Source organism: Nelumbo nucifera, chromosome 6 (genome assembly GCF_055504915.1).
Source record: "Nelumbo nucifera cultivar China Antique chromosome 6, China Antique-T2T, whole genome shotgun sequence".
Taxonomy (NCBI): Eukaryota; Viridiplantae; Streptophyta; class Magnoliopsida; order Proteales; family Nelumbonaceae; genus Nelumbo; species Nelumbo nucifera.
Window position 1 is genome coordinate 46,566,636 of NC_142654.1, and position 22,365 is coordinate 46,589,000.

At 43.7% G+C, this 22,365-nt stretch overlaps 1 protein-coding gene across 2 annotated transcripts; it reads right to left on the minus strand.

Annotated features, from left to right (window-relative positions):
* Nucleotides 1-10,794: 10,794 nt before the first annotated feature.
* LOC104587661 (ETHYLENE INSENSITIVE 3-like 1 protein) lies at nt 10,795-14,504 on the minus strand. Of its 2 annotated transcripts, XM_010245357.3 has the most exons (3): nt 14,446-14,504; nt 13,292-13,324; nt 10,795-13,207 (listed from the first exon to the last, which is right to left on the minus strand). In XM_010245357.3, the coding sequence occupies exon 3, from the start codon at nt 12,993-12,995 to the stop codon at nt 11,148-11,150; it is 1,848 nt and encodes a 615-aa protein (XP_010243659.1). In that variant the 5' UTR covers nt 12,996-13,207; nt 13,292-13,324; nt 14,446-14,504; the 3' UTR covers nt 10,795-11,147. The 2 variants fall into 2 exon arrangements, with proteins under 2 accessions (XP_010243659.1, XP_088745644.1); XM_088889518.1 differs by lacking the exon at nt 13,292-13,324.
* Nucleotides 14,505-22,365: the final 7,861 nt, after the last annotated feature.

The following is a 22,365-nucleotide window of genomic DNA, read 5'->3' on the forward strand; positions in this document are numbered from 1 at the left end:
AGAAAATCTGATGATCTGTGTGTATATGTTTTAGGCTGCCGCCCCCTTCTTTTATAATCTTAAAGGGATCAGCTCCTAATCAGATTAGGAGTTGCTAATCCAAATCATATTTGGGTTAGAAGTCCCTTTAAGTGATAAGGGATAATCCTTATCTTATCTGGAGATCGGATCAGCCATCTCCTAATCTGATTAGGAGGTTTCCAGATCTAAATCTTATTTAGATCTTGGACTCTCTAAGTGGATAGGGTCTAAGCCCAATCCTATTAGCTGATCCACTTCAGAATTCGCCCCTTTATTAATTAAATAAACAGCCCAGTTCGAATTGGGCTTTACGCCCATTAAGCTTATGTGCTCACTTAACCCTCTTAACTACTGCCCAGTTGGGCTTCCTTGTATGGCGTGGGACCCAAGCATTGATCTACACATCAGCCACATGGGTTCGGCCCAGCCTTTGTTACAAGGCCTGGCCGAATACACTGTTAAAGACGGTGCACCCCCTGAAACCCATCAAATGGGCTCTACGGGCCCAACACTTACCCTAAGAGGTCCCTGGGCCAAGCCACCTTGTAACACCCAGGGACTGTGGGCAGATGCAAGATTAGCCCATCAGGTATTACCCTCAGTGGTCTTACACTTAACCTCTCAGCCCATAATGATCATACACTGCCCGACAAGAGAGGACCTCTCCCTCGGCTGCAAGGAACAGTGTTGCACTCTCCACTCATATGGATCCCGGGAATTAAAACCTTCTTGCAAACATTTTAGAAACCATATATATACTTTTATATCTTATATAAGATATATTTTGCAAAATAAATCTCAACGGTTGAAATCGGCTGCCGGCAGTCTTGGTTTCCATCAGTGAGAGTCCATCTCCGATCATTACCTTTGTCCGACAAAGGGGCTGATCCTGTCACTATGATCACCCACTCAGATGAATTCTCGGACTATCCCAACATACTGTTAGACAGTTTTGTATGCCCTTAACTTCAATCAGAATGATGTACTTTATGAGTTTATTGTAAATGAATAAAGATACATATTTGATTCATGTTCCCTTGGTATGTTTCTGTGTAATACCCTTAAACTGGACACTTAATGAGACTCGTGTTAGTTTAGAATGTTCACAGCCAGTGGGTCGGTTGGGGAGACCTATCCTGACAAGGCTGACACTGTGGTGCCACCAAGTCGGTTGGGGTAGCCTGTCTCGACTGCCAGAGTGAGACCCTAGGCACATACAATGTAGGATTAATTGAATCTTTGAACTAGACCAGATTTCCAGTATTGCCCTGGACCTTGGAGATTGATGGGCAAAACTGGAAAGTTACACCCGACCCCTAGACTCGATTATGATACTACACTAGGTGTCGGATTGGGCTGTCTTTGATGTACCAATCAGTGAGATCCTTAGCGGGGGTCAAAACCTGGGTATGTTGGGATAGTCCGAGAATTCATCTGAGTGGGTGATCATAGTGACAGGATCAGCCCCTTTGTCAGACAAAGGTAATGATCGGGGATGCACTCTCACTGATGGAAACCAAGACTGCCGGCAGCCGATTTCAACCGTTGAGATTTGTTTTGCAAAATATATTTTATATAAGATATAAAAGTATATATGTATGGTTTCTAAATTGTTTGCAAGAAGGTTTTAATTCACGGGATCCATATAAGTGGAGAGTGCAACACTGTTCCTTGCAGCCAAGGGAGAGGTCCTCTCTTGTCGGGCAGTGTATGATCATTATGGGCTGAGAGGTTAAGTGTAAGACCATTGAGGATAATGCCTGATGGGCTAATCTTGCATCTGCCCACAGTCCCTGGGTGTTACAAGGTGGCTTGGCCCAGGGACCACTTAGTGTAAGTGTTGGGCCCATAGAGCTCATTTGATGGGTTTCAGGGGGTACACTGTCTTCAGCAGTGCATTCGGCCAGGCCTTGTAACAAAGGCTGGGCTGAACCCATGTGGCTGATGTGTAGATCAATGCTTGGGTCCCACGCCATACAAGGAAGCCCAACTGGGCAGCAATTTGGAAGTTTTTTGAGTACATAACCTTAATGGGTCTTAAGCCCATTTCGAACTGGGCTGATTTGATCAGTCATTTAAAGGGGGCGAATTCTGAAGTGGGTCAGCTAAAAGGATTAGGCTTAGACCCTATCCACTCAGAGAGTCCAAGATCTAAATAAGATTTAGATCTGGAAACCTCCTAATTAGATTAGGAGACAGCTGATCTGATTTGCAGATAAGATAAGGATTATCCCTTATCACTAAGGGACTTCTAACCCAAATATGATTTGGATTAGCAACTCCTAATCTGATTAGGAGATGATCCCTTTGAGATTATAAAAGGGGAAGGGGGCGGCAGCCTTTTACATCATCAACAGCATTCTTCTCTTCAAGAAAGAGAGATTAAGAGATTTCCTGCATACTACGAATTCTCTTCTGCCGCCACCTTCCTGCCATTGCCATTCCTTCAGTTCGATCTCCAGTTCTTTGGAGCAATCAAGATTGGATCTTGATTTCAATCTTTTGTGAAAAGATTGGTTGGAGCTGTACTCAAGTCGTCCAGTTGATCCTTACGAAGGATCAAGTTCTTTTGAAGAACGTTGTTGATTCTGCTCCACCCTGCACTGCGCCATCTTCAGTGGAAGCAGATTTTGGATCCTTCCTTGGGCGTGAACACCTCCATTGGGAGATAGTATTTCTCCGTCTTAGGTATAATCCTCTCCCACTCCTTTTTGTTCAGATCTGGTTTAGTTTATGGTTCAAGATTGATCCTTGAAATATGATTTTCTAAATGGGGAATACGATTCCCAGTTGAAGGGAGAGATAAAATTTTTGAAATTCGCCCCTTATTCCGCAATCTTTGGGCGTCCATAGGATGGATCTCTCATCCCTTCAGTGGTATCAGAGCCATGGTTCAAATCTTGAACCATCTAGTTTCAGATCTGAACTTGCGCAAATGGGCAGAAGGTGTTCTACCCGATTTGCGCAGATATGGGTTTTGGGAAATTTTGTTCCCAAAATTAAAGGGCGAATAATCTGAAATTAATTTTATATAAATCTGATTATTATTTAGAATTGTTCTTTATGATTTTCTTGATTTATGGGCTGTTCGTACAAGAGGAGATCGAAATCTTGGTTTGCGCAAGGAACCGGCAAGATTTGCAGTTTCCTGATTTATTTATTACATTTGGTCTGTAAATAATTTTTTTTATTTTTAGACTCAATGTATAGGCATTCGATCTGTTGTAATAATTAATAGAAATAGGATTTCTATTTTATTTTATTTTGGATCGAAGATGGCGACGCAGAAAGGGAGAAATCGCAGAGAAGAAGATTTCGCAGATGGGAGAATCGCTATCTGCGATTTGCAGTTTATGAAACAGCATTCTGTGATCTAACCTCTGTTTTGCAGGATGGATTGTACGAACAGCCCTGTTTGACTGATTGTTGTTTTTCTTTTATCAGTAATTAATTTCAGATTATTTTCTTGAATTAAAGATTTAATTAAAAATCAAACCCTAGACCCATTCGAACCAAGATTGGTTCAAACTGTTTGGACCAAATCTAGGGTTTAATCAAGGCTGAAAGTCAGCCCTAATTTTCCCACTAATGGGCCTAAGGATTGATATTTAATTGAATGGTTAATTCGGCCCAACCTGTAAAGGCCCAGTTTTAAACAGTTAAAACTGCTAAAAGCCCACTTAACCCTTAAAGCTATATGGGTTGAACCGTTCGGCCCATATACCTAGATAATGTTAATGGTTAATATTATGGATTTAAAATGGGCTTCAAATGGGCTTTACAGATAATTAATTGATTGGATCAATTTATCCCTGCATGTGATGTATGGATGTGTGATGTGCTACGTACATGGGCCATAAGTACTTGGCCCATGCTCAATCGACAGTGGCTCTTTCGCATACCATGGCTGAATGCACATCATTGCCATGGTATCCCTTTTGGTCATTGGATGACCTCCCTCAGTGGTGGGCCCCACACCTCATCATGAGGTCTCGTGCGGAACCCTAGCCGATTTAGGCCCACCAAAATCTGGCTTTATGAAAGTCGGTGGGAGCCACTTTGGTTTGACCTAAAGATAGAACTAGGGCGTAATTATCTGTTCCCTCTAGATAATATGAGTGCATGTGATAGGGAGATTCATATGATGAACTCTCTAAAGGCCTTCCATCATTAGCACGAGGATGGGTCCTTCAGTAATGAGGAAACGCACCAGAAAATGGGCTATCCATTTGCTGTTGGGCTTGTCTAAGTGTTTCATAAGATGATAGGGGCGTCATAGACCGATGTGGGAGGGGCTTCACCAGAAAATGGGAACTCTCTCACGGTACCTTGGCGTTCACGAATATGATGGGTAAGCACTCACTGGACAGAAAGGTTTACCTGAAAACGGCTTTGAACCTTGTCTGACAGAGGCCAAAGGGAAAACTCATATGATGAGTGGATATGATCCTTCACAGAAAGGTGGTGGGGTTATGCAGCTGAAACAGTTGGCCTCATGCACCCTATGTGATTTCCCACATTTCCAGAGACAACCCGTAGTCTCCGTCGCTGAGAAAGGAGGGAAATCTCGGAGACGAATAAATGGAAATGGATCGTAGATTAAAATCCATATCTATGAAATGAACATGAATCAAATTAGGTCGTGGACTGATGTTTGCTCTTTTATCAGAAAATGGCAAACGGATCATTTGCAAAGCTACTTGATGACAACAAGTTGAAAGGCCCAAACTATGCTGACTGGTATAGGAACCTTATGTTGGTCTTAACCTCTGAGAAATTGGACAAGGTAGCAAAGAATCCTGCCCCGGATCGTCCGGGAGATAGGGCTTCTGAGGCCCGAAGAAGAGAATACCAAGAATGGGAGGAAAAAAACTCCCTTGCCCGCTGCTATATCATTGCCTCCTTGGACAATCCAATTCAGAGGCAGTTCGATCAGATCGAACTTGCTAAAGACGTATTGGACAGTCTTAGGACAATGTACGAAGAGCAGAATCGTTCTACTCGGCAGAAGGTCTTGAAACAGTTCATGACCGCGCAGATGACCAAGGGCCAACAAGTTCACGACCATTGTCTCCGGATGATGGGCTATATCAACGAACTGGAGGCTCTTGGATCCGGGCTGGATCTGGTAACTCAGATCGATGCAATTCTCAACTCTCTGCCTCCATCCTTTAATCCATTCATCATGAATTACAACATGAACAAGCTGAACGTCAGCTTGCAGGAACTCAGCAATATGTTGCAGAGGGCCGAAGAATTGATTAAAAAGGATGAGCCCATTGCCATGCTTGTTGAAACTGGCAAATCGGGCAAGAAAAGGAAGGCGAAGAGAAAGCCCCAGAAAATGGCTGCCAAACCCAAGAAACAGAGGAAGGACAAGGCATCAGATGCTTGTCATTTTTGCAAGAAGACCGGCCACTGGAAAAGGAACTGTCCTGCCTACCTGGAATCCAAGAAAGGTAACTTCGAAACTTGTGTTATAGAAACCAATTTATTGGTAGCTTCTGCGTCCTGGTGTATTGACTCCGGGGCTTCAACTCATGCGTGTAACTCACTGCAGGGGTTCAAGGTAAGCAGAAGGCTGAGTGAAGGAGAAGTCACACTCTACTTGGGGACTACTGCAACCGTTGCAGCCGCGGCCATAGGAACCGTGGAATTATATTTTAGAGAAGGAAAAATTGTACTAAAAGATTGTCTTTATGTACAAAATTTAAGAAGAAATTTGATTTCTGTCTCAAAACTGTGTGCAGATGGTTATTCTATCTTCTTTAGTAATACGATTACTATTAAAAGAAACAACAGATTCATCGCATACGGGGAACTGGAGAACGATCTCTATGTTCTACATCCTTCTCTAGAAACTAACATAACCGAAACTACGTCGGTTGAAAACCCCAAGAAGAGAGCCCGTGATACAGTTAATCCCACGTGTCTGTGGCATTACCGACTTGGCCACATCGGTGTTGACCGAATCACAAGGTTGGTAAAGGATGGTCCTTTGGATTTTCTAGCTATAGAAGATCTTCCCACCTGTGAGCCTTGCCTACAAGGCAAGATGACGAAACGGCCATTTGACGGTAAGCCTGAAAGATGTACAGGCACACTTGACCTAATACATACTAATGTATGTGGTCCCCTAAGTGTTAGGACACGAAATCAACACGTGTATTTCATCACCTTCACAGATGATTTTTCACGATATGGTTACGTGTACCTAATGAGACACAAGTCTGAATCCTTTGAAAAGATCAAAGAGTTTAGACAAGAGGTCGAGAAACAGTTAGGGAGAGAAATTAAAGCCCTTCGATCCGATCGAGGTGGCGAATATCTCTCTGACGAATTCAGGGACTACTTAAAGGACAATGGGATAGTATCACAATTAGCTCCTCCTGCTACACCACAACTTAACGGTGTTTCAGAGAGGAGGAATAGGACCTTATTAGATATGGTCTGGTCGCTTCTCATACACTCAGAGTTACCCACATCCTTTTGGGGTTACGCATTAGAGACTGCGATTTACGTGCTGAATCGGGTTCCAACCAAATCGGTTCCGAATACTCCATATGAACTTTGGACCGGAAAGAAACCAAGTGTCAGACACTTGAAGATTTGGGGTTGTCCAGCACACGTCAAAAGAACGAGTGCAGACAAGTTGGAATCTAAGACCAGTCGTTGCCTATTTGTAGGCTACCCAAAAGGCTCTGTAGGTTACCTTTTCTATGACCCAAGTAAGCAGAAAGTGTTATGCAGTCGAAATGCGCAATTCTTGGAAACCGACTATATCCTGGACACCCATCGTCAGGAAGTTGTTCTTGATGAGGAGAGCTCAGGAGCAGTGGGAGATGTCCCACAAGTTCCAGGTACCAACTTAGAAGATCCACTCGGGCATCCAGGCCACCAGTCCGTTATGGTTATGACCAGGATAGTTACCTGGTGGAAACCTTGACTAGTGAGGAGGATCCCGTGACTTACGCGGAAGATATGTTGGACATAGATTCCCAGAAGTGGGTGGAGGCCATGAGAGCAGAGATGGACTCAATGGAGACCAATGGAGTCTGGACTCTAGTAGATCCGCCCTCCGGGGTAAAGGCAATCAGTTGCAAATGGATTTACAAGAGGAAGAAGGGCCCCGATGGTAAAGTTGAGACCTTCAAGGCTCGTCTGGTGGCGAAAGGGTACACTCAGAAAGAGGGCATCGATTATGAGGAAACCTTTTCGCCTGTGGCCATGCTTAAATCCATTAGGATCCTGCTAGCTGTAGCAGCATACCATGATTATGAGATTTGGCAGATGGATGTCAAAACTGCATTCCTGAATGGAGATCTTACTGAAGATATCTATATGCAGCAGCCGCAAGGCTTCATTGCTGCAGGTTAGGAAAACATGGTATGTAAACTTAACAGATCCATTTATGGCCTTAAGCAAGCTTCTAGAAGTTGGAACATCCGTTTTAACTCTGCTGTCAAATCGTTTGACTTCGAGCAGAATCCGGATGAACCCTGTGTCTACAGGAAGTACAGTGGGGATAAGGTTACCTTCTTGGTTCTGTATGTAGATGACATTCTACTCATTGGGAATGATGTGGGAATGTTAACTACGGTGAAAGTATGGCTTTCGCAGCAATTCTCCATGAAAGATCTTGGAGAAGCCTCCTATATACTGGGTCTTCGACTCTATAGAGATAGATCGAAGCGGATAATAGGATTATCCCAATCTGCTTACATTGACAAAATAGTCAAAAGATACAGCATGGAAAACTCCAAGAAAAGAAATGTTCCTTTCAGGCACGGAGTCACTCTCTCCAAGAAGATGTCTCCCAAGACTTCTGAGGAGATTAATGGCATGAAAGACATTCCTTATGCCTCAGCCGTAGGGAGCATCATGTATGCCATGCTGTGCACTCGTCCTGACATAGCTCAGGAAGTGAGTGTAGTAAGCAGATTTCAGGCCAACCCAGGGCAGGAGCATTGGACTGCTGTGAAAAACATACTTAAGTACCTTCGAAGGACAAAAGAGTTTTGTCTGGTGTTCGACGGTAGCTCACTACAGATCCAGGGGTTTACAGATGCCGATTTCCAGTCAGACCCAGATGATAGAAAGTCTACATCTGGATATGTTTTCACTATAGGATCATGTGCTGTTTGCTGGAAAAGCAGCAAACAGGGGTCCACTGCAGACTCCACGACCGAGGCCGAATACATTGCCGCAAGTGAGGCTGCCAAAGAAGCTGTGTGGATGAAGAAGTTCGTTCACGAGTTAGGATTTGTTTCGTCCAGCACATCACCCATCCCATTGTTGTGTGACAACAATGGAGCCATTGCTCAGGCTAAGGAGCCACGAGCCCACTCGAAGTCGAAGCACATCGAGAGGAAGTACCACGTACTGCGGGAGATTGTTGGTAGAGGGGACGTGGTGCCACCAAGTCGGTTGGGGTGGCTTGTCTCAGCTGCCAGGGTGAGACCCTTGAACCCCTGCAGTGAGTTACACGCATGAGTTGAAGCCCCGGAGTCAATACACCAGGACGCAGAAGCTACTAACAAATTGGTTTCTATAACACAAGTTTCGAAATTACCTTTCTTGGATTCCAGGTAGGCAGGACAATTCCTTTTCCAATGGCCGGTCTTCTTGCAAGGCCTGGCCGAATACACTGTTAAAGACGGTGCACCCCCTGAAACCCATCAAATGGGCTCTACGGGCCCAACACTTACCCTAAGAGGTCCCTGGGCCAAGCCACCTTGTAACACCCAGGGACTGTGGGCAGATGCAAGATTAGCCCATCAGGTATTACCCTCAGTGGTCTTACACTTAACCTCTCAGCCCATAATGATCATACACTGCCCGACAAGAGAGGACCTCTCCCTCGGCTGCAAGGAACAGTGTTGCACTCTCCACTCATATGGATCCCGGGAATTAAAACCTTCTTGCAAACATTTTAGAAACCATATATATACTTTTATATCTTATATAAGATATATTTTGCAAAACAAATCTCAACGGTTGAAATCGGTTGCCGGCAGTCTTGGTTTCCATCAGTGAGAGTGCATCTCCGATCATTACCTTTGTCCGACAAAGGGGCTGATCCTGTCACTATGATCACCCACTCAGATGAATTCTCGGACTGTCCCAACATACCTAGGTTTTGACCCCCGCTAAGGATCTCTCTGATTGGTACATCAAAGATAGCCCAATCCGACACCTAGTGCAGTATCATAATCGAGTCTAGGGGTCGGGTGCAACTTTCCAGTTTTGCCCATCAATCTCCAAGGTCCAGGGCAATACTGGAAATCTGGTCCAGTTCAAAGATTCAATTAATCCTACACTGTATGTGCCTAGGGTCTCACCCTGGCAGCTGAGACAAGCCACCCCAACCGACTTGGTGGCACTACAGTGTCAGCCTTGTCAGGATAGGTCTCCCCAGACCGGCCCACTGGCTGTGAACATTCTAAACTAACACGAGTCTCATTAAGTGTCCAGTTTAAGGGTATTACACAGAAACATACCAAGGGAACATGAATCAAATATGTATTTTTATTCATTTACAATATACTCATAAAGTGCATAATTCTGATTGAAGCTAAGGGCATACAAAACTGTCTAACATGCATAACTTTGCAGCAATCGAACAGGTTTTCCTGCAATGGAAAAATGTTGTAAATGATTATAAATCAAATTTACAGGAATAAAAGGAAGTTATAAATCACTAAATCAAATATTTGTCTTCAAGACTCAAGACTATCGATAGAATGGGCAAATGCTTACTTTATTTACATATACACAAGAAGAAATAGCTTTCTTAAAGCAAGGAAATTGCAAGTGAAAGAACTCACGAGAGGCAAAGAGAAGTATCAATGCATCGATTCTCGATGGCTTGAATTCCAAAAGCTTTATCTCTGTAATCAAAATAAGATTTCATGATCCGATATGGGGTTGCTGTAACACGGAACTATGAAAGAAACCTAACACATTTCAGATGTCGTTTCTGTGTTCTACCGTTTTGAGCTTTGAAGATAATCTCAATTGGGGCTCTTTTGATTTAACTTTTGTTATTTTGTGGCTGGTTTGTATCCGATTGAACCACCGAACTCGTGTTAAAGTACCTTTTACCGTGAATGTTATGCATTCTCCCACCTCCGAACGTGATTCGTGAATCCCATGGGTGAACAAAACGCGGACTCATTGTTTAATACCCAAGTTAGGGTGGTTGTAGTCATCGTCACCATTCAGATTGTCTCAATAAAAGACCTAAGGCGTTGATATAACATCGTCTCTTTCATATAAAGAATAAACAGATGTTCGAATAAGGTTAGGGTCTGTGTAACTCAAAAAAAAATATATAATTAATTTTAGGGAAATTTAAAGTTCAGTCCAATTCATTGCCAACTCGTGATAAATAATCCATCAAATGTTATCACCAAATGGTGGGTCAGATGGTTGCGCCATTGTGATATCACTCAATTAAACAATAATTCACCGCCTTTTAAGCTAGTCTAGCTCAGTATGCCTTGGACTTTGCAAGGATTGGGTCTCACCAATGGCGACCATGTGACATCGCACATGATTCAAATTCAGTCACCAAATCCCATTTGTTAGATACAAATTTCAGTGATCAATTCAGGCCTCCAAGGCTTGGTGTTTACAGTTCTACCAATTCTATAACAGTGACTTTCTTCAACATGACCAGACACGCCAATCATAAATGAGCAGAAAAGATTAAATTGAAACCTGAAAATATATTATGAAATAGATGCAGTTCAGGCAATGAACAACACAAAGGAGCAGAACCAGATGGAAATCCATATATATATATTACAAAGTTTAGCAATAACAGTAAGTCTGAACATTTTCAGGAGACAGAGCAATCAGGTTATTGCAACTTTCTTCTACCATGTTTTGAACTGGCAACCAATAACCCTAGAAATCCTACAACTATAATTTTGATTTCTAAAGAGAAACAAGTTCCTACAGAACATAGCCAAGATGCCATCAACCAATGGAAGGAAGAAGTTTTCACCTGATCAACACAGACCAGTGTGAAGAAAACCCTCCTTTATGAATTTACAATTCAGAGACCGTGCTCCTCTAAAAAAAGGACCATAAGGTGGCCTCGAGATTTGCTTGAGTACTTTTCACAGGTACCAGATTGAATTCTCCTGCTTCGATAGTGGTGTCTCCACTGTTCCTCTGGGCAAGTCCTCACCAAAGTCTACCGATGGGATGTTGAAAGACCCAAATCTAAAATCAGAGGTAAGATCACCATTATTTGTCTCATAGGGTGGTGCATCAAACACCTTACATTGATCAAATTGGATTTCTTCTCGGTGGAACATTTGGTGATTCATAGGCATGTTGTTTTCTTCAAACATGTTACCCCCAATTGAAGCCCCTTCGCCATAGATGTTCTCCTCCAGTTGAATTTTTGGCTGCAGTGCAGAATTTTGACCACCAAGAACAACACCTCCAGGATTTGGGCCCTTGTTTCGCTGAAGATTACTATCATAGAATGACATAAGCTCACCAATAGTTTTCTGGCCATCTTCTGTCAATCCAAGTCCTGATAGGTTGAAAGACGGCTGAGTTTGGTTCAATGGTGGAGCAGCTGGCTTAGGTTGAGCAAATGGTAGAGAAAAGACTGTTGGTTTATCCTCAGTGATCTGAAAGTTAGAGATTCCAAATCCTGTAGAGACATTTCTATAGGGACAATTTGCCTGGTGATTGTTCCTTGAAGTCCTGTCAAGAAACCCAAGCCGATAATCATTGTAAGGACACTGAAGGTTCTCACAGGTGTATATTTTACGATCCACCATTACTTCTTGTTCATCAGTTGGTTTCCTTTTCCTGGTGAAATCTGAGTTGGTTATTTCACCCTTTATTGGAGCAGGCAGTGGGACCATAAGCCTGTCTTTTGTTGTTCCCATCCCCAAATTGAATAGATCGACATCATGAGGCTTGCACTCCTGTACTTCAATATTTGGATCATCCTCAACTCCTTCAACATCATATTCACTGCAGTCACTGATGGCCAAAGATCCACCTGCTGAGGAAACAGGAGGGCAACTTTCGGGGTGAAGCTTCCTGGATAAGGCTTCTTCCTGGTTAATGATGGCCAACCAGGTTGCACTCTCCTTTGCAGTCATTTTGTCCTGCAAGCACTTGGATTGTCTCACAAGCTTACGGATCTTGGCAATGTCAGGTGACATGTGCTTGATCACAGCAGTCAGGACACTAACCTTCCATGCCTTCTTGAGATCATGAGGTTTCTTATAAGGCGGAGGACCTTGATCCTTTGGCAAACCCAATTGAGGCCACCACTCCTCATTGCCAGTGGGCCACCATGGTGGAGCAATACCCTTCTCCAAGGGGAATCGCCTCTGGGGTGGGTCACAATGCTGCATGAGAGCTGATAAGAGTGAACCAAGAGTAGTGTCTTGAAGCTCCTGCAAGGTGTGAGGAGTGCAAGCCACTGCATTACAGTCTTCACTCTTGCCAGGTATACCATTATCTGCCTGATACTTTGCGACTGCTGCAGGACCATTGCGATCAAACCTGACTTTCTCCTTCCACCAAGCACGAAGGTTGTCAGACGCTCCACTCACAGGTTTCCCCTTCTCTGGGATGATGCCATACACAAACCCTTGAGCTTTGCAAACTTCCATCATCTTCAGCATGTACTTCAGGATCCCATCTTGTGCACGTGACATCTTCTTCCTTCGAGCCTGCTCTTGGGACTGACGCTGCTTTGCAGTATCAACACCCTCCTTGCCCTTGTTCTGTTCTTTAAGCCGCCTGAGGAGCATTCGGTCCCTCCACATCCTCCTCTCCAGCTCATCCACATCCATCTCTTCGTCAGTATAATCTTCCTCCACAGTGGCCTCCGGTTCAGCTTCTGGTGCCAGATCTCCTTCCCCTATAGTTTCTGGAGGGGCAAAGAAATCAAGATTCCCACAAAAACCCATTTCTTCAAGCATCCCCATCATTCCTGATCTATGACCTAACAATCAAACTCTAACCAACTAAGAAATCTCTGCCTCAAACAAACCCTCTTAAACCCAATTCAAGTTCTTCACCAACTTCACTCCCCTCGCTCTTAGTTTTTCTTTGACTACCAAACTCACTCCAGAAATTACTAATATTCTACAGCTTTATATTCAGAAGAACTAATTCAAACAATCAAACATTGATCTTCACCCTGAAAATAGAAGTATAAACAAGAGCAACTCAGACCAAGTAATCTCAGATAAAAAGGGAACATCTTATCAATAAAAGAACTAACCTGTAGTATGCTTATCTTTTCCAATTAAGAAAGCTGTCATCAAAAAAATAATTAATTAAAGACCAACGATGCTATCGAATTAGAAAAGGTTGAATTTCTTCTTAATTATCACAATAATACAAGAAAACTATTCACATGAGGACAGTTTCAGAGAAAAGTGAATTCAGAAAAAATAACAATGAAACTAAAACCCAAAAGTATCAAATAGACGAAACAACACAAAACTGGATGAAAGGGAAGGGGGAAGATATTTCTGCAGTCAAAACAAAGAGAAAACCACAGTAGCACAGATAATAACAACCACAGATAGAGATCAAGCAAGTCTGATACAACAGATAATTCCCTAGACATCAGATCTCCACTGATAGGGGAAAACGAATTCTTGAACAAATTTCCTAACAAGGGAATTTTACAGTAAAGCCGTGTAGATAATATCAATTCCGCAGGAAGACATAGGCAGAGTATAAATATAGTCTCACTGATTCTGGTGACTTGGGTCTCAGATCAGCGGATTCGGGCGAGGCAAAAATAGGCAAAATACAAAAGTCTGAAAATAAATCCCCACAGTAATCTCTCGTTAGCCTTTTAGACGAGAAAATCTCAAAACTGGAAGCGCTTAAATCCGCGATACCGGAGAATATGTTTTGCCACGTTACAAGCCAGATCTCCAGTAAAAAAAATGCCCGACTAAACAGAAAACAGAAAAGACTTCTAAAGAAACTAACAGGCATGCGACTTCACCGACACCCTCCGGATCTTAACGCGGATTTAGTAGCCAATTTCCTGGAACACGAGAATTTAGCGCAGAAATGGATAACCTAGCAAAGCGTAAAGCCTTTAACGGATTAACTAGTACGGAAATTCAAAAAGTTTGTCCAAAACAACAAAACAAAGGGCCTTTAAAACTCTGAACCAAGAAAAAAACAATTTAAACCTTGCCATATACTAAGCTTCCCATTTCCCGTCATGAAAACCTATCATCACCATTAGAGAGAAACAAACAACCATTCCTCAAAGCTACTATCATGAGAGGTTGAGAACAATCGATAATTAAGAACAAAACTCAAGTAAGAGACACAGATCAGATAAGCAAAGCGGAAAAACAAAGAAAAAACTGTTACACTCGAACAACAAGCATCGACAAAGAAACTCACCAAAATTCTTCGAGGATTACTACTAGGTCTTGGCATCTGCCATGAAGGACTCATCTGGAATCTCTGCAACAGAGAAAGCGAAGAAGGAAAAAAGACGACAGGAAATAAAAAAGGAGAGAAGATGCTCCTCTTATTACTCCTCTCTCCCTATCCCAGAGGGATTTATGTGTCCAATGTCTGTATGTAGCTGTGGTTAAGTTAATCCCATTGGGAAATAAACGTAATATCCCATTGGGAAACATTTATCTGTGGTTAAGTTAATTTTAACCGAGGTTAAGCCGTGGATTAATTAAGGTGATGCGTGTTATGAAGAAAAGTTGACTGTGGGAGATAAGAGAGAGGGACTGGTGGCGTGGAAAAAAAGAAAAAGAGAGGGACTGAGGAGGTTTTTGGAGGTTGGAATAGTGGAGAGGTGACTTTTAAGAGTTTAATGAGCTAGCTCCCACGTCCACACCTGAGACCTCACTTCCCGGAGGGGGCTCAATTAAGAAAGGCAACTAACTTATTTCTTTTTCTGGTTGCCCAAATTGTCCTTGCTTCTTTATTGTTCTATTTGTGTGGACGAGATAGGGAGATATGTATGTCAACATAAATAAATAAAGGCACCAAACCAACTAAGGTGCGCTGGATGAATCTCTTAATACCGGCCGCTGTTGTGATTTTTATCCTACCTTCGCTATCTTCTAACTTCGCGCAGGGGCGATTCGAGGTGTCCCAAACTGAGGTCGTAGTCATGTTGTTTCCAGGTAGGTACTTCGATGTTCAAGATAGTCGAGAACGGTGGATAGTCGGGTCAAGCAGTTGAGAGAAGCGTGCTGGTCCGAGCAGGGGCAAAGTAACAGAATGGAAGCCAAAGAATCAAAAGCCAGATCCCTTACCTTGAGCGAGAGTTACCGTTTTATAGTCATGGATCAGTGTCCTATTCCAATGAGGCTTCCAGGGTTGTCAGGATGAGGTTGTCCGTCAAGGTCTTCGGGATGAGTCCTAATCCCTGGCGGAGCTCTCCTCATTATTCGTACGAGATTCTCCTTTCTTGGTTGCACTTATCCAGCTTACGTGGTGCCAACGTGGCTGAGGAGATAAGGTGGCCGCGGAGGTGACACGTGGCACCTGGGGCTAGCTCAACCATAACATGAACACCACTCCCCCAATTCCAAAGTCGAGGAGTGCAATGCTCGGTCGTAGTGTGGCATGGAAGAGCTCTTCAGTTCTCGGCTAAGAAACTCTGAACTTGAAGTTTGGTTGGGCACACTTCTGGGCTAAACGACTCAAGGCTGAACCGGTTTTGGTGAACCAGCCAGCTTGACGCTCGTACTGTTTTCAAGACCGGTCGCCGAGAGTGTCGTTTCGTTTCCTTGAGGTTATGCGCGTGCAAAGGGCGATGGCATCATTTCATCTTCCTGAGCTTGTCAAAGGGCAGCACTTGATCCCTACAGTTGATTTGCCTTGATCTGGATCGCTGGGAACTCTATAAAAGGGGTTGAAGAGCATTTTCACTTTGCCTTCAGTTCTACAATTTAAAGTCTTGTGAATCCGGTAAGATTTCTTCTTCCTCGCCCACTGACTCCTCTTGCTCATCTTCCTCCTTTTCTTCCTCTTCCTTTAGTAGTGGGTCTAAGTCGGGGTCTCTTGTTGAGGCTACCACACTTGCTATCCATGAGGCCGACGGCCAGGGGGTCGAGGCCAAAGAGTTTGAGGGTGAGGCCTTTGACCTTGAGGGGGCCACAGATTGGGAGGCCGAGGTCGAATTGTTGACCGAGGAGGGGGGCCAACCTCCCTTTGCAAGCTAACAATCGGTTCGGGACCACCCCATGTTGTCTGATGCCCAGGGACTTGGCCCAAATCAAGGCCCTATACCGTATACCGGATGAGTAAGAAGTCAGGTTCCCAAGTGTGCTGGTGAAAGAGCCACCTCAACTCGGCTAGGTGTGAGCTCCGGGAAGCTCATGGCCGACTCGGAGTTGGAGTCACCACCCATTTTTTAGAGGAAATGTGCCTTCTTTTTTATATTTGAAAAACTTGAATTAAGTCCTCAATAGTGACTTTGTCCTTAACCAAGGAAAGCACATAACTGAGAGATCTTGGATTCAAAGGATTGGGAAATGGAAGGTATTAGGAACCCCTCTCTCAAAGTTGTTGTAGGAGCCCAAAACGGGAGAAGTTCAAGCTCAAATTTTGGAAAAACACAAATTAATAGGTGAAGGGATGAGAGATCCATCCCATGGACGCCCAAAGATTGCGGAATAAGGGGCGAATTTCAAAAATTTTTCTCTCCCTTCAACTGGGAATCACATTCCCTATTTACAAAATCATATTTTCAAGGATCATTCTTGAACCTTAAACTGAACCAGATCTGAACCAAAAGGAATATGAGAGAATTATACCTGATACGGAGAAGTAATATCTCCCAACGAAGGTGTTCACGCCTAAGGAAGGATCCAAAGACTGCTCCCACTAAAGATGGCGCAGTGCAGGATAGAGCAGAATCAACAGTGTTCTTCCCCAAGAACTCTGTCCTTCGCAAGAATCAGTAGAATGGTACGTGAGCACAGATTCCTTTCAATTATTTCTCAAAGAACTGATGTCAAGATCCAATCTTGACTTCTCCCACAACTGGAGATCGAACTGGCAAACAGGGCAGCAAGAACAGGGAGGCGGCAAGAGAGTATTCGCAGGGTGCAGAATTCTCTCTTCTTGATTTCAGCACTAAAGAAAATCTAATGTGTCATATCTCTTAGGCTGCCACCCCCTTCTTTTGTTAACCTAAAAGATCAGCTCCTAATCTAATTAGGAGCAGCTTATCCAAATCATATTTGGATAAGACTTCTCTTTAGGTGATAGGGATAAACCCTTATCTTATCTACAGATTAGATTAGCTTTCTCCTAATCTCATTAGGAGGTTTCTAGATCTGAATCATATTCAGATCTGGACTCTCTGAGTGGATAGGATTAAGACCCTATCCTATCTGCTAATCCATCTCAGAATTCGCCCCTTTAATAACTAAATGAATAGCCCAGTTCGAAATGACTTTAGGCCCATTAAGCTTATGTGCTCACTTAACCTTCCTAACTGCTGCCCAGTTGGGCTTCCTTGTATGGCGTGGGACCCAAGCATTGATCTACACATCAGCCACATGGGTTCGGCCCAGCCTTTGTTACAAGGCCAGGCCGAATGCACTGTTAAAGACAGTGCACCCCCTGAAACCCATCGAATGGGCTCTATGGGTCCAACACTTACCCTAAGTGGTCCCTGGGCCAAGCCACCTTGTAACACCCAGGGACTGTGGGCAGATGCAATATTAGCCCATCAGGTATTATCCTCAATGGTCATACACTCAACCTCTCAGCCCATAATGATCACACACTGCCCAACAAGAGAGAACCTCTCCCTCGGTTGCAAGGAATAGTGTTGCACTCTCCACTTATATGGATCCCGGGAATTAAAACCTTTTTGCAAACATTTGAGAAACTATAATATATATATATATACTTTTATATCTCATATAAAATATACTTTGCAAAACAAATTTCAACAGTTGTAATCGGCTGCCGACAGTCTTGGTTTCCATCAGTGAAAGTGCATCCCCGATCATTACCTTTGTCCGACAAAGGGGCTGATCCTGTCACTATGATCACCCACTCAGATGAATTCTCGGACTGTCCCAACACACCCAAGTTTTGACCCTCGCTAAGGATCTCACTGATTGGTACATCAAAGATAGCCCAATCCGACACCTAGTGCAGTATCATAATCGAGTCTAGGGGTCGGGTGTAACTTTCCAGTTTTGCCCATCAATCTCCAAGGTCCAGGGCAATACTGAAAATCTGGTCCAGTTCAAAGATTCAATTAATCCTACACTGTATGTGCCTAGGGTCTCACCCTGGCAGTTGAGACAGGCCACCCCAACCGACTTGGTGGCACCACAGTGTCAGCCTTGTCAGGATAGGTCTCCCCAAACTGACCCACTGGCTTTGAACATTCTAAACTAACACGAGTCTCATTAAGTGTCCAGTTTAAGGGTAATACACAGAAACATACCAAGGGAACATGAATCAAATATGCACTTTTATTCATTTACAATAAACTCATAAAGTGCATCATTCTGATTGAAGCTAAGGGCATACAAAACTGTCTAACAGCTCCCACTTGCACTTAGGTCCAATCAGGTACTAGCCGGAGTCCCATACTTTCCACGTGTTTCTCAAACACTTTCTGTGATAGTGGCTTTGTCAATGGGTCTGCTACATTTTCCACTGACGCTACTTTCTGAATCAGGACGTCCCCTCTACCAACAATCTCCCGCAGTACATGGTACTTCCTCTCGATGTGCTTCGACTTCGAGTGGGCTCGCGGCTCGTTAGCTTGAGCAATGGCTCCATTGTTGTCACACAACAATGGGATGGGTGATGTGCTAGACGGAACTACTCCCAACTCGTGAACGAACTTCTTCATTCACACGGCTTATTTGGTAGCCTCACTTGCGGCAATGTACTCGGCCTCGGTCATGGAGTCTGCAGTGGACCCCTGTTTGCTGCTTTTCCAGCAAACAGCACACGATCCTATCGTGAAAACATATCCAGATGTAGACTTTCTATCATCTGCGTCTGACTGGAAATCGGCATCTGTATACCCTTGGATCTATAGTGAGCTACCATCGAATACTAGACAAAACTCTTTTGTCCTTCGAAGGTACTCAAGTATGTTTTTCACAGCAGTCCAATGCTCCTGCCCTGGGTTGGCCTGAAATCTGCTTACTACACTCACTGCCTAAGCTATGTCAGGATGAGTGCATAGCATGGCATACATGATGCTCCCTACGGCTGAGGCATAAGCAACGTCTTTCATGTCATCAATCTCCTCAGAAGTCTTGGGAGACATCTTCTTGGAGAGAGCGACTCTGTGCCTGAAAGGAACATTTCCTTTCTAGGAGTTTTCCATGCTGTATCTCTTGACTATTTTGTCAATGTAAGCAGATTGGGATAATCCTATTATCCGCTTCGATCTATCTCTATAGTGTCGAAGACCTAGTATATAGGAGGCTTCTCCAAGATCTTTCATGGAGAATTGCTGTGATAGCCACACTTTCACCGTAGTACACACCCCCATGTCACCGCTTTGATTGACAGTCCCAAACTTGTCTTTGTGCACCTTTCTTGCATGAAACTAGCTCACCTTTTCATAGAATTAGTGTGGGAGTGTTCCCTTTTGATTCCATGCAATCCCATTTCCACAAAAGAAATTTTCCTAATTTTTTGTAATTTTTGTAATTTCTATAAATTAAATATTAGTGAAAAACCATTTCTATCAATACTTTTCGGCATGAAACCAGCTTATTTTGGTGCACAAAATTTTTTGCAGGTGTGAAAAAGCAACCCCACCCTCCAAAATTATTTTTTCAGATCTTTCCCAATTTTTGGTAATTTTTAGTGACTAAAAATTAATAAAATTAATATTTTTCTCCAAAAATTTATTTTAATTATTTTCATCATTTTTCGATCCTAACTAATGTCACTTGTCAAGTTTAAGACCAATCTAAGCCGTACATCTCAAGATAACCCCAGTATGATTTTTGAGAGAAGTGATGTTTCTTGCTGGCAGAGCCCCAAAAGCTTAACGTACTCTTTGAGGGGGGGTGGTGACTCTGGGGGGGTTCCCCCCTTGGGGCGCCATTGGGCGAGCGTTGGTAGTCATGGGGCTTCCCCCCCGTCACCCATGACGCACGGGTAGCACGGTTGCATGCACTAGAGGTGACCTGAAGGCACATTGATGCTTACCGAGTGCGACATGGTAGCGCAATCACGTGCATCACAATGTGCAAGGTTTTACTTGATAGTGCATACTGCTGCACAATGACATGCACTAGAAGAGATCTGGGAGTGCGACGATGCACGTGTTGCAGCGCAACGTCTGTTGAGTGCCCCTTGATCGCAAGTGATGTGTGTTGTGTTGGGTGCCCTCGGCAGCATGCGCGGTCGCACTTGCTGTGTTGAGCACTGCGTGCGTTGCCGCAGCCTTAACAGTGTTGTCCCGCACGTGCTCGTGAACACGCGTTTGTGGGTTAGCGATGCTGGGTTTGAAGGAATGAGAGATCCATCCTATGGACGCCCAAAAGATTGCGGAATAAGGGGCGAATTTCAAAAATTTTATCTCTCCCTTCAACTGGGAATCGTATTCCCTATTTAGAAAATCATATTTTCAAGGATCAATCTTGAACCATAAACTGAACCAGATCTGAACCAAAAGGAGTGGGAGAGGATTATACCTGATACGGAGAAATACTATCACCCAACGGAGGTGTTCACGCCCAAGGAAGGATCCAAAATCTGCTCCCACTGAAGATGGCGCAGTGAAGGATGGAGCAGAATCAGCAATGTTCTTCAAAAGAACTTGACCCTTCGCAAGAATCAACTGGACGGCTTGTGAGTACAGCTCCAACCAATCTTTCCCCAAAAGATTGAGATCAAGATCAAATCTTGATTGCTCCCAAGAACTGGAGATCGAACTGAAGGAATGGCAATGGCAGGAATGTGGCGGCAGGAGATGATGTAAAAGACTGCTGCCCCCTTCCCCTTTTATAATCTCAAAGGGATCACCTCCTAATCAGATTAGGAGTTGCTAATCCAAATCATATTTGGGTTAGAAGTCCCTTAGTGATAAGGGATAATCCTTATCTTATCTGCAAATCAGATCAGCTGTCTCCTATTCTAATTAGGAGGTTTCCAGATCTAAATCTTATTTAGATCTTGGACTCTCTGAGTGGATAGGGTCTAAGCCCAATCCTTTTAGCTGACCCACTTCAGAATTCGCCCCCTTTAAATGACTGATCAAATCAGCCCAGTTCGAAATGGGCTTAAGGCCCATTAAGGTAATGTACTAAAAAAACCTTCCAAATTGCTGCCCAGTTGGGCTTCCTTGTATGGCGTGGGACCCAAGCATTGATCTACACATCAGCCACATGGGTTCAGCCCAGCCTTTGTTACAAGGCCTAGCTGAATGCACTGCTGAAGACAGTGTACCCCCTGAAACCCATCAAATGAGCTCTATGGGCCCAACACTTACACTAAGTGGTCCCTGGGCCAAGCCACCTTGTAACACCCAGGGACTGTGGGCAGATGCAAGATTAGCCCATCAGGTGTTATCCTCAATGGTCTTACACTTAACCTCTCAGCCCATAATGATCATACACTGCCCGACAAGAGAGGACCTCTCCCTCGGCTGCAAGGAACAGTGTTGCACTCTCCACTTATATGGATCCCGGGAATTAAAACCTTCTTGCAAACAATTTAGAAACCATACATATATACTTTTATATCTTATATAAAATATATTTTGCAAAACAAATCTCAACGGTTGAAATTGGCTGCCGGCAGTCTTGGTTTCCATCAGTGAGAGTGCATCCCCGATCATTACCTTTGTCCGACAAAGGGGCTGATCTTGTCACTATGATCACCCACTCAGATGAATTCTCGGACTGTCCCAACATACCCAGGTTTTGACCCCCGCTAAGGATCTCACTGATTGGTACATCAAAGACAGCCCAATCCAACACCTAGTGTAGTATCATAATCGAGTCTAGGGGTCGGGTGTAACTTTCCAGTTTTGCCCATCAATCTCCAAGGTCCAGGGCAATACTGGAAATCTGGTCCAGTTCAAAGATTCAATTAATCCTACACTGTATGTGCCTAGGGTCTCACCCTAGCAGCTGAGACAAGCCACCCCAACCGACTTGGTGGCACTACAGTGTCAGCCTTGTCAGGATAGGTCTCCCCAGACCGACCCACTGGCTGTGAACATTCTAAACTAACACGAGTCTCATTAAGTGTCCAGTTTAAGGGTATTACACAGAAACATACCAAGGGAACATGAATCAAATATGTATCTTTATTCATTTACAATAAACTCATAAAGTACATCATTCT

Bases quoted from the DNA above. Each gene is read 5' to 3' on its own strand.
- LOC104587661 (XM_088889518.1), bottom strand. From the start codon at position 12,995: ATGATGGGGATGCTTGAAGAAATGGGTTTTTGTGGGAATCTTGATTTC.